Source organism: Penicillium taxi (genome assembly GCF_028828555.1).
Source record: "Penicillium taxi strain IBT 34144 chromosome Unknown utg000004l_segment0_segment0, whole genome shotgun sequence".
NCBI classification, from domain to species: domain Eukaryota; kingdom Fungi; phylum Ascomycota; class Eurotiomycetes; order Eurotiales; family Aspergillaceae; genus Penicillium; species Penicillium taxi.
In genome coordinates this window covers 5,256,262-5,272,237 of record NW_026643206.1, presented here as the reverse complement: position 1 = coordinate 5,272,237, position 15,976 = coordinate 5,256,262, and the positions used below count along the sequence as shown (strand labels likewise).

Genomic DNA, 15,976 nt, shown 5'->3' with positions numbered 1-15,976 from the left:
TTGAGACTTCCGTTAGAGATATGATCGTAATGGAACAAAGGGGTAATAATAACATGGAGGGAAATTTTTGCATGTGTTCATGCGAGGTAGGTGAACGGGGATATCAAGAGGCGTTGAAAAGTGATGAAAATTTATTTTTCCGTGTATCCCCATACTCGGATTTGCTCGTTGACCCACCACTTGCCAACCTTCTCTGCATCTTCGAGCCATTCAATGGCTTTCTCATCATACTTAGTCTCAACTTCATCAAGAAGTTCGGAAATCGTCCAAGCCTTGAATGGGTGGAGCTCACCAGGGTCTTCGCCAAGGTGAGTAAAGACATACTCGAAGCCCTCCTTGATAGGGAGGACAAGACGATATGGTGTACCAGCAGCAGTCACGGAAATCATGGAGCCACCGGCGTTAACCAGGCCGAAGTTCCATTGAAGGCGCGTGTAAGAGGCTTCGTGGTGTTTCCCCGGCTTTTTCTTCGGGCTCCAGAAGGCGCGGGCCTCCATTTCATCTTTAGAGTCCGGATCCTCAATTTGAGGATGGCCGTGAGATTCTGTAACGGAGGAGACAAAGGGGCGGATGAGAGATTGACCTTGATAGTCTGGGAGGAGAGCAGAGGCAATTTCTGAAGCGCGGGAGTCGAGAGATTGAGACTGAACAAGCATGTCGAGAATGGTAGGAATGATTGAGAGTGATGTTGCGTTTGCTTGGATATCGATATGAGGCATGCGCGGGTGTCTGAACAGAAGTGGAACTCGGAAGTTGCTGATATGACCATTCTCGTAGGTGCCTGTCAATTCTTCGTTGTCTTCACCAAATGCCTGGCCGTGATCGCCGACAATGACAACCAGAGTTTGATTAGCGATTCCTGATTCGTCGAGCATATTCATAATGTCGCCTAGCCAGTTATCGACGAATCGCACCGTGTTGAGATAGTCATTCATGTTCCTGTGGTTGACGCTTCCCCGATCGCCCATGTACTGTTGGTTTTTGAAATTGTCTGGCGTGTTCCAGGGGTGATGGGTGGTGCTGGTTACGTGAGATAGGAACATGCGAGTCTTATTGTTTGCGGCCTCGTCGAATAGATCTCGGATGTATGGCATCAATTCTGTTTCAGCGTATCCAAAGTAGTTGATCTCACTGCCCTTGGCCCTGTACTTGGACCGACGAGAGGTGAGGTTGTTCTTGACGACAATATTTTCGAAGCCCATGTTGCTGTTCAAGATATTCTGGCGATCATAATCGTCGGTAATGGACTGCATGAAAACGGATTTCCACGGGTTGCGCAGAGCTTCAGACTGGTTAGCTGAGATATCATTGGGCTTCACCTTGTTAAATAGATTGAAGAGCTGTGGCAAGCATGGCTGGTAGATCTCCAGCCCAGTTTCCTCCAAAAGATCCACTGGCAATGGATGGACACCGCAGTGACTACCCAAGACACTCTTGAAAGTCAACGAACTGCCAGTGACGGCCCCGCGGACATTAAGTCCTCCCATGCCTTCCTCTGCTGAGTCGTGCCAGTTTGCTCCGCTTAGGTCGGCCTTCTCGCCCTTGCTATTCAGCGAATACTCGCCAGTCAACATCTGTGCAATAGGAGTGATGCCGATCAGTTTATCAATTGCATCCTCCTTGTCATTGGTTAAGTGAGAATTGGCGAGAGCATCGAAAAGGGGAGTTCCTTGCTGCACAGGGAACAGTTCCTTGCGCCCGCTTTCGAGGGTCAGCAAGACAACATGATCTATCTCCACGGAGTGCTTTTCAAATGCCTCGCGCAAAGGCTCGTAGATATCACCGCCCAGATTGGAAATCTTCAGCGGGTCTGACTTGGGGTTAAATAGGCCCAAATTCTCATCGCCAGTAGGACACAAAGACCAAGCAATATCCTCCTGACTTTCATGATCCTTCTCTATGCGCTGCTCGGGGTTCATATCCCACCGGCTAAACCCTGGCGGAGCATCCTCAGGGAGCCAGGTTGCCCGTGACCACTGCTCGGGTTCTGGATGCTTCTCTCTCCACAGTGGGAATCTCAATGCAGGGTTGCGACAACCAGGAAGGGTATTTGACTTTTTACCGAAAGCATCAAGTAGGGTCAGAGGCAATGCTCCTGAAAGGTGTTCGTACGGGATAGCTGGTCGAGTAATTTCCAAAATCAATAATGAGGTGAGAGCGGCGAAGACGAACCCGAAAGTGCGGATAGATCGAGCAGTGATTGATGAAACTGAAGCCTTCCAAGCTACCTTTGGTGTTGATAGCAATAGCACATTACGTCGTGCTCTCACTACCCCTATGAGCACGCCTCGGATTGCCTGCAACCCAAGATCGGTCAGCGCGTAAAGTTTCGAGTGAATCAACCAAGCAATGATAGCCAGTGCTGTAGCTGCAGCAAAAACAGTAGAGATGCCACTCAGCAAGATCTTCATGGCAGCGGGATCGCTGACAAAGCTACTACTGGCAGCCCAGGCGACCTCTGCACCGGTCTGCATGAAGAAGCCAAACTGAATGGCTGCAGCACCCCATGTGGTCAGACTAGTAGATACCCAGTCAATGTTATCCATTTCATCAGTACAAAGATACATACGAAATCAATCCTCCTATACATGTTGATAGCCATTGTAACCGGGTCTCGGGGGTAGGATACTGTAGCAATGCGCGCACGAAAGTAATGACGAGTAGGTCAGGTAAAATGAGAGTAGGTGAGAATAGTACGAGGTAGAGGAAAGGTATTGAGTGAAAGTGGAGGCCAATGTGAAGGGCCTTTGAAGCAAGACCACTAACTACCAGAGCCGAGAAAAGGAAGGGCGGTAGAGGTGGAAGGGATGTGAAGAGCGACATAATAACCGCTCATGACTTGGAAATAAGAAGAAAGAGAGAAAAGAGAGAAAAGAGAGAAAGAAAGAGGGTTGACAAATAGAAAAGAGAAAAAGAGAAAGAGAAAAGAGAGGGGGAAAAGGCCCGGAATGTGTTTCTGTCAAAGAGTGGAAAAGAAAAGCTGAAGGAGTGACATAAGGAAAATCACACTTACCCTTAAAAGGGCCCACGGAAGACCCTCACTGACCCTCACTCCTCGTTCAAATCTTATTAAGATCCACTACACTTGACCTTATCAGGGACTAGAGCACGCGACTTGGACATGCAACCTAGTTTCTTTTTCTATTATGTTCTCTTATTGCTTCTATTTTTCTATATCTTTTGTATCTTTTATATGTTTTCCCCTATTTTCATTTCGATGTTACGGGAAGTCCTACGTTGCACTACAGTATACAGTATACTACTGGTTATACTCCAATGGCCAACACTCTGTGAGATGAGACAAACAAAACACGGTCCCATCCTATTATCCCTTTCGCTTACTTTGACTAGGTAACCTTATAAAAGTATTTATAGTACTACTTCTCTATTCTGAACCCTTCAAAAATACCCAAAAATACCAAGAAAAGCCAAGGAATCCGGGGAACCTGGATTTGATTCAAGCTTTAAACCCCTGAAATAGTAAGTGCTTGCTTGTTGATCTCTTCACAGGGTCTGAGGGTCCGATTTTTTTTTTTACTTAGTAATACGTATTTCCCTTTCCTCCATGCTCTGACGTGATCGTATCAGCCTTGCCTGAAGTGGAGAAGATCTTAATCAAGTCCCTGCATGGTTCTATGTCGATCAACCTCGCCTTTTCAAACATAACAATATTATTTTATTGTTCAAACATTACTTCAACAATCATCCATCTGTACAGCATTACTTATGACCAAATCAATGAGATTATCCCTTCCAAATTTGGTGTCAGACATATTCGACCCACTAGGAACTAGTTACACGAGGCTGAATTAGTCACGTTCGTATTTCCATTTATAGGTCAGTTCCACCGTGGAATTCACTAAACAGCATTTCACCGCCAGATCATTCCTGATGTGGTCAAATACATGTCACGGTCAAGTACCTGTCACGACGTTAGGGCTATATCTCATAGTTTGCTATACTCTATGGGAAAGGGGGCCTAACGCCGAACACGATGTTACTGGTAATAGTTTTACAAAACCGTTATTTTACTCCAGAAAATTCCCAGCGCTTGGCTTTTCCCCAATTATGAGAGAGAATCAGCCTTGTAAGGATCTCGGTACACAGCCATCGTCGATCACAAAATAAAGACTCCCTCAATGCAGATATTCTAGTGGCAGTGATGGCACTTGAATTTCATTTCAATAGACCAGTCCATTCCTTCCATTACGCTGGATAATTTAACTAGGAGTCATAGTCTTACATCATCTTCCAAAATAGGGAGTACATACCGCTGCCAAGCTGAACCCCCTAAGTCCACAACAGCTCCCAAGGCTGCCCAGCTTCACTCTGTTTTGACAAACTGATCTGAGTGACTAGGTCAAATGCATGTGGCAGGTATGATTTTACATATTGAAAAAGGCTGGCCACTCCCCCATCCTGTAAACTCAATAATTTCCCTCCTAAAATCCTAACTATGCAATATTTCATCACCCACAGCCGCTGGGGCCACGACTACGACATCGCTGTCGGAAACACCTCAGCATACCATGTTGTAAACTCTCAAATGATACCAGGCAAACCAGACCTGACCTTCTACTCTGGTTCAAACAAAGCATCACCAATCATAGGCGTCTGCCGATACCGGCACTTCTCATCAGACATGGAAATTGGACTAGGAGACCCAAACAACCCCCACACTGTGAACTGGGAACAGTTAAATCGGAAGGGTGTGGTCAAGACACGCTATTCTTTCCGAGTGAATCTTGGTAGTCGTTCGCCCCGGACGTTTACCTGGAAAGAGTCTACGGGGCAGGGCCACACGAACTTCAAGCTAGTGGATGAGAGGACAAATCAGGTTGTCGCACTATTTTCGTCTGGTAATACCTTTTCCACGGAAGATGGCCAGTTGGATATTCTCGTCGAGTATAGTCCACGATTTTCACTTCTAGTCCTCTTGACTTTCTTGGGCTTATACGAGAAAATGCGGCGCTTCAAACGTGGACAAAAACAACCATTGATGTTGCCGCTAGGGGTTGAATCTTAGGAGCATGAACGAGTTCTCCTGAAAAGCGACATATTATACTATTACGAATGATAACGACACAATAATTCCATGTCTCAGTGGACGGACACTGACACGGAATCAAAACTTGATACCTCGGGTCTATCTATAGCCCTCTATCCTTTACCTCTCTCCCTGTACCTCCCTAGCCATCCCCTTCAAACCCTGTGACAACCCCACACCTATCATCTACCCCCTTATCCTGATTCATCTAGAACATTCCCTCCAACCGCTCAACACGAATCTCAAATCTATAATATTATTCTTCAAAAGCTCTTTCTAGGCCTTCGGAGTTTTATCTACACTCCGTGCATGCTCCCTCTCACTACCCGTAAACCCTATAATAGAAGTTTCGGCATGTAGCATCAGATCCTCCAATAATATCTTCAGGAACGAACCCGTTTCTTCGGACTTTGGAATCGCATTATACAAGTATCTTGCCGCAGACTTGCACGGCGCTGTAATTCCATGTTGGCACGACTTTGCCTATGGCTGGTTGCCTACGGCTGGTTTCGTTTCTGTGTAGAGCTTTGGCTTGAAGTATTGGTGGTAGGATCCGCCAAAGAGGACTACGACTTCGTCTGGAATTCGAGGTCGCTTTTCCCTGTCTATTCCTGGTGAGCTATGGCTTCCATTAGGGCTTTTGCTTGTGAGTTTTGCGTAGCCATGTGACCGCGTAGAATGCCCTTTGAAGAGGTTGTATTACTTTCGCTGCTAGCTGTGTCGAGTACAAATAGGATGTGACTAGATTGGATGAATGATTCTTGGATGGACTTGATTGCGGTTGTGAAGATGCCTAGTGGACTATCCGTGAACCGGTGTAGACTCGTCTCGTACAGCTCGAATTTACATTTTGAGAAAATTGTATTACCTCTACAGGGATCGTATAGGTAGCTTGGATTTATAGTTTTCTGTCTCGCTTGGAGCTTCCAAGGATCAAATGACTCCTTGAGTCACCTAGATAGCGACTCATATTCAATCTACATATCGGATGTGTTCCGTATTTCCGAGAAAACTGACCAATTGTGTCATCAGACTGCAGAGTAGAGGCGTTATGCAGTATTTCATGAGCAGGGATGGGCATGAGCCGTAGCCGAAATGCCAATATTATACAGATTTCAAGTACATGGATCAACGCCATACCAAAAACACAACATGCAGAAAAAGAATGAACCGGTAACGCCCAGCATGTAAAAAGTATTTTCGACAACCCAGGACTATACAGCCCGAGAGTAAAGTCCGCGCTGCCCAAGCTTATCCAATGTCCCCTTCTTCAGCCGTAGAGACTTCTCAATCTCGCTAACAGGCAAACGCTGTTGATCACGCATTGACAGCGCTTGTGTGATTGTGAAGGAATCCAAGTACTGGCGGCCCGCGCCTAGTCCAATTTGTGCGTTTTCTTCCTGTGCAGCCTTTTCAATTCGTTTGCGAGCGCTTGCGACTAGAAGTGCTGGGTTGGAATCTGTGGGGAAGACGGTTTGTATTGAGCGGTGGTTTATGTAGTTCCTGGATGGGTCGACTGGGCCGATACTTCGGAGGGAGGCGGCGAAGTCTGGATCACGGCCATCGAGCTCAATTGCTATATGTTGTTAGATGGAGGTTCTTAGACATTAGATGGGTGTTTGGAGCTTTTTGTTGGGGGGTTTCTTTCTTTTTGGGTTAAACCATCAAGTTCGCGAGTACATACCACTGGATTTTGTACCTGAGGGTTGCTCTTTTGAATGGTATGTAGGTCCCTGGGGCGCAGAGGCTGGAGCTCGGCTTTGTGGTGTAGGCGCACTCGGAGCCTGAGGTGCTTTAGCTTTTCTGCCTTTTGAAGCCGGTGCTGGTGTTCTGGGCGGAGGAGCGGCCTTCTTGGGATATTGGCGCGAAGCTGCACCAACGGCAGATTTTGCTGGTTTGGAAGCAGCAGAACCCATTGAAGCTGGTTGCTTGATGAGATCTGGGTGTTGGGTAGACAGTGAAGCTTTCGGAGTTAGAAATCGGAAGTTATCCGCGGAATCAGAGGTCTTGGCTTGGCGCAGCCACTCAAGTGACGTCAAATGATAATCAACATCTACAAACCAAAGTGAAGTCTGGCATCTTTAATGAAATTTTAATCAAAAGTCTTGTATACTATAAATCATTCCATCCTGATATCAAATGCCATTCTATCCTTAGATGTTCCAAGTTTGTAACTTGCAAGGTTTACCTACTGTTGTGTAGACTGTATAGTCCTTAGTTAGAAGGTTACCGTCCAAGCCACGGGGAATCAGAACGAACGCTGAACACTCATGTTCACCGTGATCAAGTTGCATCGAATATCAAGAAAAATGAATAGTGCAGTAGCTATATTTCTCGATATGATTTCCAATGTTTTCTTGACCAGCTTGCCCAGGTGGCCTCTTCTGAAGTGTTATTTTTCTACATCTCTAATCAGATGGCAAAAGTGACGTGAATCAATTTGAATTGTACAAATCCCGGCTTCAAAGTCTCTAGAAACATGGGATTACACCTTCTAATAATTCAGAGATACATATCTTGTCAGAACTCTTGCAAGGGTTGCGAAGAGTCAAGAGCCAAGAGCTTGAAGATCGTATGAGTCAAGCAGATGTCTCGTGATAATGATCTAGTACTGAGTCATCCCTTTCAAAGTTCAATCTTTGATACACATGTACCTCCAGAGCTAGATTTCATTTTTTTACTTGGACTATGTGGATCCAAAGAGCTTCGGGTTCGCCTGAATAGGCAAGTCACCTATTTTCCAGTAAATTTGCCGGTCACAAGGACTCAGATAGCGCTATGTTCGCCTGTTGATATTCCAATCTGCTTTCTGCGAGGATTGAGTCTGTTGGGTGGATTGGTGATGTCTTGATGCGATGGATCTAGATCCTCATAGTTCACTGTGCTACCTAGACTTTCTACCCTTAATGATTCATGATTTTTTTGATTGCCTCTATTAGTACTCCGTACAGAACGATAGAAAGACTGGAATCAGCTATTTAGGTAATGTTCTGTTCTTGTATGAAAATTGCAGCACTCAATGCTGGAATGTGCTCTCAGACAAAAAATAATAATACACGGAATGAGCCATTGAGTTTTGCCTATCCAGGAACAAGATCCAGATCGATAATTGGATACCAAGGGGCACATGATCATCCTAAAAAAAGAAAATCAATATTTAGAACAAGCTATCGGATCTGTTCAATATGAAAGGGAAATATGCAGTTCATCTGTGGAGCTTGGAGTCACCTGAAGCCTCTAGTGGCGCTAGGACGGCTTTCCTAATAAGGACATCCGAAGGTCTTGACTTATGGATATTTGGAAATCGAATCAAAGCAAAGCTCATGTAACAAACTTCAGGCTTCAATTGATAATATCGCTAGTGGTCGTATTAATCTTCTTATGATGTAGATGATGGTTGATCTTCCAAGGTTCCAAGCTCTTCGCCTCACTAAAAGCCATCGATATCCTGATATATGATGTTCAGTACAGCGCCCCTTACCCCGTACCCCGTACCCCGGACTTTAGCGCGTATCCATTATGAAAATTATATCGCCACGCATTCTCCGGAACTAGGCTAGTTACCAGACCGATCTTGGCTTGAATATGGATTTCCTATTTCGGCCTTTTTTCCAGTCTTTTCATGTTCACGAGACCAGAGCCAAGGGTCTGGCCGGACCACGGTGCCGAAAGTAATGGATATTGACCTCCTCAGGGCTTTGTACACTTAGAATTACATATTTAAAGGGTGCTTCGATCCGTGGTTTCGATTATTACCAAGTTTTATCATATCCTCCCATCCAAGCACTATCATCTTAACCCTTCGAGGTCCCTTTCATACCTACCTAGAGATACAATGTCCGTCTCAATTGAAACAGCCGTCCCAACCGCCCCTGTGGTTCCGCTGCCTGTTCTTATGGGCCAGCAAAACAGAATGCCCGAGTTCAGCTTGGCCGGCAAGGTCGTCCTTGTCTCTGGTGCTGGCCGTGGCCTTGGTCTGACCCAATCAGAAGCCCTCTTGGAGGCTGGTGCAAAGGTGTATGCACTTGACCGTCTAGAGGAACCGGTATGTTTCACAACGAACTTCCATATAAGGCCATTGTCTGATCACGACTTTGAATAGGCACCCGAGTTTGCACAGATCCAGCAGCGGGCCAAGGACTTAGGCACACAGCTTCAGTACCGCCGTATCGATGTGCGCGACACAGAGCTACTCAACAGCGTGATCGAGAACATTGCCAACGATGAAGGCCGCTTGGACGGTCTTGTAGCAGCAGCTGGTATCCAGCAGGAAACCCCAGCGCTGGAATATTCGGCCAAGGACAGCAATACTATGTTTGAAGTCAATGTTACTGGAGTGTTCATGACTGCTCAGGCCGTAGCTAAGCATATGATTCGCTTTGGAAATGGTGGTAGTATCGCTATGATCGCTAGTATGAGCGGAACCGTCGCCAATCGGGTACGTTCCTTTCCTTGACTTGCCGCGTGATATTTTCCATCCACTTCCCTGTCGGTCATACTTTGTCTTTCCTCCAATCCAAATGCCCTAATACTCTTTGATTTGCTTTCCCCGAATTTTCGCCACGTCATACACGGGTTTCCCAAACAGCGCTGACTTTCTCTTTGAAGGGTCTTATCTGCCCAGCTTACAATGCCAGTAAGGCTGCTGTCATCCAGCTAAGCCGTAATCTGGCCGCTGAATGGGGCCAGTATAACATTCGAGTGAATACCATCTCCCCGGGCTACATCGTCACCGCCATGGTGGAGAATCTCTTCGTTCAATTCCCCGAGCGCCGTGATCAGTGGCCCAAGGAGAACATGCTCGGTCGTCTGTCGCGTCCTGAGGAATACCGTGGTGCTGCTGTCTTCTTGCTGAGTGATGCTAGTAGCTTCATGACTGGTAGCGATCTCCGCATGGATGGTGGTCATGCCGCATGGTAAGCCAAATATGAAATGACTAAAATTATAACTTAATTACGGCCCGGATCGGGTGTCAGGTGCTCATTTACATGGAGTTTTGTTTCTTATTGGGAGAAGCGAAAGTTTGATTGCTTGAATGGTTGTATTCTTGGCCTTACAATTAACGGGTTAATAGTAACTTTTTGTCTTCAATGTTGTATGTCGACAATGATAAAAGTCGCTAATATACCCAGTTATAGACAGAATGATATCTAGCTGCTGCTTGAAGAGTCTTTTTGTAAAGCGTATAAGATGATAAACTTGAAATCATATCAATTCCCGATATGCTAAGATAAAGGACTATTCAGACTTTTACCACAAGCTTCTTTCGACTGACACCGGCCTTGATGAGATCAATGGCATCACTCACGCTCGAAAACCCTTCTCCAACTATCTCCGAATTGGGGCTGGGAGTGATGCTACCGGTGTTTAGACCCTGCTGAAGCCAAACACGGAAGCAGTTGTACATGTGCTGTAGTCTGCCAGCGGGTTCCATGGGAGGCAATACGAAGGTAACATCCACGCCATCCAGGGTAGGGGATCCAGGTAGAAGAGGAGGCGCGTGGGCGACCTTGGCGGTAGAATCGCCCTTAGTCTCCTTCAACACATCCAGTATTAGACCAAGGGTCTGCACGGCACAGCAGTAGGCGATGGTCAGGTTAACCCCGTCTGTTTTAGCAGCGGCGACGATCTGGGCAACCACATCCTCACTCTTATAGTCAAATGAACGATCGGCACCAAGAGTACTTAGGTAGGCGTGGTTCTTCTCACTGGCAGTGGTGTATACAATAAAGCCCATAGATTTTGCAGACTGTATAGTAACGGTGCCAACATTGCTTGCCCCGCCCCAAATAAGCACTGCCTGCTTTTCGCCGGGAGTGTACTTAGTGTTTAATGGTATGCCAATCGAGGTCCACCCCGATAGGGCAGTCAGGGTGGCCAGGGGCAGAATGGCACCGGCTTCAAAAGGAATGGAGCTAGGGAGAAGCACCACACACTGGGATGAGGCAATAGTAAATTTCTGGAAGGCGCCGTGATCGGGATTAGCGCTGTAGAAGCTCGTAGCCAAAGCCAAAACGCGGTCTCCAACTTTGGGAGAGCCAGCAGGAACCTCAGCACCGATCTTTGCGACGATTCCCGCAACGTCTGACCCAATGCAAGCGGGGTAGCTACTGATTGGTGGCATACCTAAATCACGCTGAGCATAGTCAACGGGGTTCACAGCAACCGCTTTGACCTCAATCAGGTATTCATCGGGACCGGGCTCGGGAGTTTCGCGCTGGATAATAGTGAGAGGGGCACCACTCGCAGCGAGGATAGCTGCTTCGTGTTGTCTGGTCATGGTGGGTGAACCTTCCTTGGCAGGTTGAACAACGTTTTGGTGGATGTGTTTGAAGAATCGTTTGAACAAAAAGTCTTTAGGACCCAGGCTACCCAGGTGGTGAGAGCTCACATACTTATATGCAGGAAGTTAAGTAATATCATGCATGATCTTATGATATTCCATCCACCACTCCGAGGTTTTTCCCACAACTTTGGAACCTTGTCCTTAACTAGATCAGCCTACGGACTTTAGTTATCGCCGTAAAGCTTTCCAGCCTAGCATATTTTACGACATAGCGCAATAAGACAGAGATAAAACAAAAACCGACGTCAGTCGACATGGGAAGGGATCCATATGGGTATGATGCACCCCAAACTCCGTCTTCATTTTGCTCACAGTGAAACTATGATTTGCTGTAATCATGATTAGTGGAACACAGATCGAATGTCTTCACTGTGACAGAATTGTTACAGAGAGCTTTCAAGGTTGTAACTGATTGGACCTGAAGATCAGAATGCGATTTGATAGAACTAAAGTCCTTTAAATCCGGTCGGATTTAAAGCCAGATCTTAAAGCCGCAGAGATGGTTAGGGTATCTAACTATCTACCTTGATAGGTAGTTATGAAAAAGAATAAGAAAGTTTCAAGAGGATCAATTTTTGAATTTCCAGGTATAAATCAACCTTGGAATACATCGCAAACTTGATACCGAGATAGGCTCAAGATTCATCACTGAAGATTCGGATGGATAGTCTGTCTGAGTAGGTAATGCATCAAAATATAAACTCAGACTACGACCTCGGGACTCGAACCTCACTTTACGAGATCTCTGCGAACTTATCAGGTCTTAAAAGATGAAGTCGGAAGTTGAAGGCATATAAAGAATGAAGCTCTTAAGATATCAGCGGGACTAGAGAAAAGCAGGCTCAGAGAACTAAGAACTTGTTCCATCGATGTGCTGAAGCTTAAATTGGAGACCTAGCCACAATCATACCCAAGAGAAAGAGTACTGCAACTTTCTTTATACCCATGAGTATTATCAATATATTTTGTATCCAAATGTAGTTAGATAGCGGGGTGAGATCACAATATTGCTGCCTTAGAAAGAGTTGATGCCTGAAAGAAGCTGATAACGTAGTTAAAAGATCCACTTTTATTTATTTACTGCCAGAGACTTTGACGTCAACATTAACTCAATTCTACTGCTAAATGTAAATACTAACCATATGTTTCTCTAACAGGTTTGACGCTATTCATGATACTCGTAAACACTCAAGTCCATTCAAATCTAACTTTTCCAGGCTCTTTAAGAGGTATTTGTCGCTCGCTTAGCGAGCGTAGCTAGCTAATCGCTCGTTACTGAGAACAGTGCTCGAGTTCTTACTGCAGTAAAAGGGAACTGGAGTTTACTGCAGTAGAAAGGAGTTGGTGAGCTTCAACAAACCACTACTCAACACCGTAGACAAACCACCAAGTGTAGTGGTCTCTACAGTACTGAATATTGTGGTTGTTGTGAAGTCTGCTTTTTCATTGATGAAAGAACTAGCTACTTATAGTACATGGGCGCCCCTCTGCCCTGGACGAATGTCAACATTCGTCCGAGACAGAAGAGACGGTGAAGACGGGACATTACTGTCGCAAATGCGCATCGCTCAAGGGTGTCGTTTGCGATGAATGCATATCGTTCAAGGATGCCGTGATATACTAATCCAGTTCCGGAGTCGCTGTCTCGGCAGAAGCTATTTCGGCCGAAATACTTTCCGTCTGTTGATGGCCTTGTTTCTCGGCTGTCGCAACAGTATTGATTTGCCTGCTCTACGACGTACACTAAAGATGCGGTAAATACATAAGCGCCAAGACTTGGAAGCGGTCAGGGAAGGGGACAACTAAACAAGTTAACAAAAATACCTCCGATTTTCTTGGAATAAAAAAAGAAAAAAGAAAAAAGAAAAAAAGAGATCACTCCATGCAAAGATCGGGATTCGAACCCGAGTCACCACCTTTCCTATGCTAAATGGGAGGGAGGTATCGTAACCACTTGACCATCCTTGCTGACTTGTAACCTAGAGTAAGTTTTCTTTTATCTTCACCATCCATTTTTGCCTGTGTGATTTGGAGCTGATCGATTAACTCGACAGTTTTTAAATCGAGAAATGAAAATATACACTCCTCTTTACTCTTCAGTACGGGTTATCTATCAAACATGGTATACAATCTACTGAAGCGTTGCCTGCATAACCACTTTCTGACTTCATATCACGTTATTAGCCTCCTCTTGGGCACAATAATTCCACCATCATGATTGGCATAAAGCAATGATTTTATTCTATTCGGTTCTCCTTTCTCATTCTACATGAATGGAGTTGCGACTTTTGGTACCCGGAAGATTCCTATTTGCGTATTTGCGGTTAAGTCGGCATTGTGGCGGTCGATGTCGATTCATGCATTGATTTCTAACGAAGTTTTCAACCTAATACCTTTCCTACCACTCAAAGCTTCATAGTTGTTGCTTTGCTTATTCGGTGTAGAAGGACTATAATTCCTATATCCAACTATCCCTCCCACGAACAGTCGTCTCGGCGCGTTTCATCTGCTCGCGTGCCTTAATACTACTTTGATGGGGTCGCCTTCTTCCCCGCCTAGTTCGGACCATCTCCGTGTTCACAGTCCCTCAAATAGTGGTCGAGAATCACTGTCCGATCTGTATAGCGAAAGCGAAAGCGATATTCACAGTGAGAATACGGCTATATACCATGGAAATATTCGACCTCAGCCTGCTCCCCTCGTCACGAACCAGCGATTCCCGTCGCTCGAAGATACTGATGTCGAACCCAATAGCGCAGACGATGCCGATCAAGAAAAGCCCGTGACATGGAGTTCACTACCCAAGAAAGGGCAGCTGGCCATTTTAACTCTGGCTCGATTGTCCGAGCCTCTCACGCAAACTTCGCTGCAGGCGTACATGTTCTATCAATTGAAATCCTTTGATCCATCTTTGCCCGACTCGATAATCTCTAAACAAGCTGGTATCTTACAGGGCAGCTTCACAGCTGCTCAGTTCTTGACTGCTGTGTGGTGGGGTCGTTTGGCTGATACCGAATGGATGGGTCGCAAGAGAGTTCTCTTGATAGGTTTGATCGGAACTTTTATATCGTGTATAGGCTTCGGATTTTCCCGATCCTTTGTTGCCGCAGCTATCTTTCGCACCCTGGGTGGCGTACTGAATTCTAATGTTGGTGTGATGAGAACGATGATTGCGGAGATTATCGCCGAGAAAAAGTATGTTACGTTGGAGGTATGGACATGCAACGCGACCATGAAACTGACAATCTGTAGATACCAATCGCGTGCATTTCTGCTTTTGCCAATGTGTTTTAATATTGGAGTCATTATCGGTCCGATTTTGGGAGGATTGTTAGCTGAACCTGTTCACAATTTTCCGGGGCTGTTTGGTCCTGGTTCATTCATTGGAGGCAAGGATGGCGTGTGGTGGATGCAAAACTGGCCATTTGCTTTGCCAAACCTCATAAATGCCATTTTTATCTTCGTGGCTCTTTGCTCTGTATTCCTCGGCCTGGATGAGGTATGATATCTTTCTATACATCTGTTTTGCAAAAACTAACAAACCTGATTAGTCGCATGAAACTGCGCGCTACCGCGGCGATTGGGGGCGCAAGCTGGGAAAGAGGATATATCGAGCTTTTACCCGCCGGCCTGAATACTACAGGCCCCTTGCTCGCACTTCGGGCGATGAATCCCTATTCATCGACGCCGATTTCGTGGGAAGGAACTCATCAGAATCATCAAGCCCAATTCGTTCACGTAGGCCGCATCCCGTGGCTCATAAACGCCCAGCCTTCCGACAAATTTGGACACGCAACGTCCTCCTTACCATTTTGGCCCAATTCCTCTTGTGCTTTCACACTAGTGCTTTTACCTCCATGACATTTGTGTTCTTACCTACCCCCCGTGCCTTTGATGGCTCCCGCGATGGCTGGTTCCGCTTTAGTGGAGGACTGGGCCTTCCATCCTCCCGCGTCGGCCTCGCAACAGCCATAATCGGCTTTATCGGCCTCCCACTCCAGATCTTCGTCTACCCTCGCATTCAAGGGAAACTGGGAACACTTATGTCTTTCCGCAGATTCCTTCCCCTATCACCTCTATCTTACATCCTGATGCCGTTCCTGGTTATCCTTCCCCGTGCCGTCTGGATCGTTTGGCCCTCATTTACGTTTATTGTTTCCTTGCAGGTCATTTCCCGCACATTTGCACTACCCGCAGCTGTCATTCTCGTGAATAATTGTGTTACAGACCCATCTGTTCTGGGAACCGTTCATGGTGTTGCGCAAAGTATTGCTAGTGCGGCTCGTACTCTGGGTCCGTTCCTTGGTGGTTGGGGCCTTGGACTGGGTCTCACTTATAATATGGTCGGTGCGGTATGGTGGGCTCTGGCCGTTGAAGCAATGATCGGCTGGCTTGTTTTATGGAAGATATATGAAGGACAAGGAATACAACGACCGAAAGCTGTCGAAGAAGAGGAGTCCTAAGGCATGAGAGGTTGGCTATTACGCTGATGATTATGATTAGAATAGAATAGAATACAATCTACGAATGGTATTCAATATTTACCCAGTATCCAAAAAGTTTGAAGGTTACTAAGGCGTTGT

General features: G+C 46.0%; 7 protein-coding genes across 7 annotated transcripts; 3 read left to right on the top strand and 4 right to left on the bottom strand.

The window, feature by feature from the left end:
• Nucleotides 1-131: 131 nt before the first annotated feature.
• Nucleotides 132-2,823, bottom strand: N7495_006833 (Alkaline phosphatase-like alpha/beta/alpha; the record flags this gene model as incomplete). The annotated part of the gene is made up of 2 exons (XM_057209484.1): nt 132-2,517; nt 2,570-2,823. 2 exons carry the CDS (start codon nt 2,821-2,823, stop codon nt 132-134), a joined length of 2,640 nt encoding a protein of 879 aa, XP_057063258.1.
• A 1,633-nt stretch (nt 2,824-4,456) lies between these two features.
• Nucleotides 4,457-5,026, top strand: N7495_006832 (uncharacterized protein; the record flags this gene model as incomplete). The annotated part of the gene is made up of 1 exon (XM_057209483.1): nt 4,457-5,026. The coding sequence occupies one exon, from the start codon at nt 4,457-4,459 to the stop codon at nt 5,024-5,026; it is 570 nt and encodes a 189-aa protein (XP_057063257.1).
• A 297-nt stretch (nt 5,027-5,323) lies between these two features.
• On the bottom strand, nt 5,324-6,128 carry N7495_006831 (transcriptional regulator; the record flags this gene model as incomplete). The annotated part of the gene is given in 4 exon segments (XM_057209482.1): nt 5,324-5,530; nt 5,549-5,730; nt 5,751-5,915; nt 6,065-6,128. The coding sequence occupies 4 exon segments, from the start codon at nt 6,126-6,128 to the stop codon at nt 5,324-5,326; spliced, it is 618 nt and encodes a 205-aa protein (XP_057063256.1).
• A 133-nt stretch (nt 6,129-6,261) lies between these two features.
• On the bottom strand, nt 6,262-6,963 carry N7495_006830 (uncharacterized protein; the record flags this gene model as incomplete). The annotated part of the gene is made up of 2 exons (XM_057209481.1): nt 6,262-6,623; nt 6,732-6,963. 2 exons carry the CDS (start codon nt 6,961-6,963, stop codon nt 6,262-6,264), a joined length of 594 nt encoding a protein of 197 aa, XP_057063255.1.
• Nucleotides 6,964-8,882: 1,919 nt separating this feature from the next.
• Nucleotides 8,883-9,967, top strand: N7495_006829 (putative short chain dehydrogenase; the record flags this gene model as incomplete). Its single annotated transcript, XM_057209480.1, has 3 exons — nt 8,883-9,092; nt 9,150-9,485; nt 9,656-9,967. 3 exons carry the CDS (start codon nt 8,883-8,885, stop codon nt 9,965-9,967), a joined length of 858 nt encoding a protein of 285 aa, XP_057063254.1.
• A 322-nt stretch (nt 9,968-10,289) lies between these two features.
• N7495_006828 (zinc-binding alcohol dehydrogenase family protein) lies at nt 10,290-11,327 on the bottom strand (the record flags this gene model as incomplete). The annotated part of the gene is made up of 1 exon (XM_057209479.1): nt 10,290-11,327. One exon carries the CDS (start codon nt 11,325-11,327, stop codon nt 10,290-10,292), a length of 1,038 nt encoding a protein of 345 aa, XP_057063253.1.
• Nucleotides 11,328-13,926: 2,599 nt separating this feature from the next.
• Nucleotides 13,927-15,856, top strand: N7495_006827 (putative MFS multidrug transporter; the record flags this gene model as incomplete). Its single annotated transcript, XM_057209478.1, has 3 exons — nt 13,927-14,588; nt 14,646-14,892; nt 14,945-15,856. 3 exons carry the CDS (start codon nt 13,927-13,929, stop codon nt 15,854-15,856), a joined length of 1,821 nt encoding a protein of 606 aa, XP_057063252.1.
• Between the last annotated feature and the right edge of the window lie 120 nt (nt 15,857-15,976).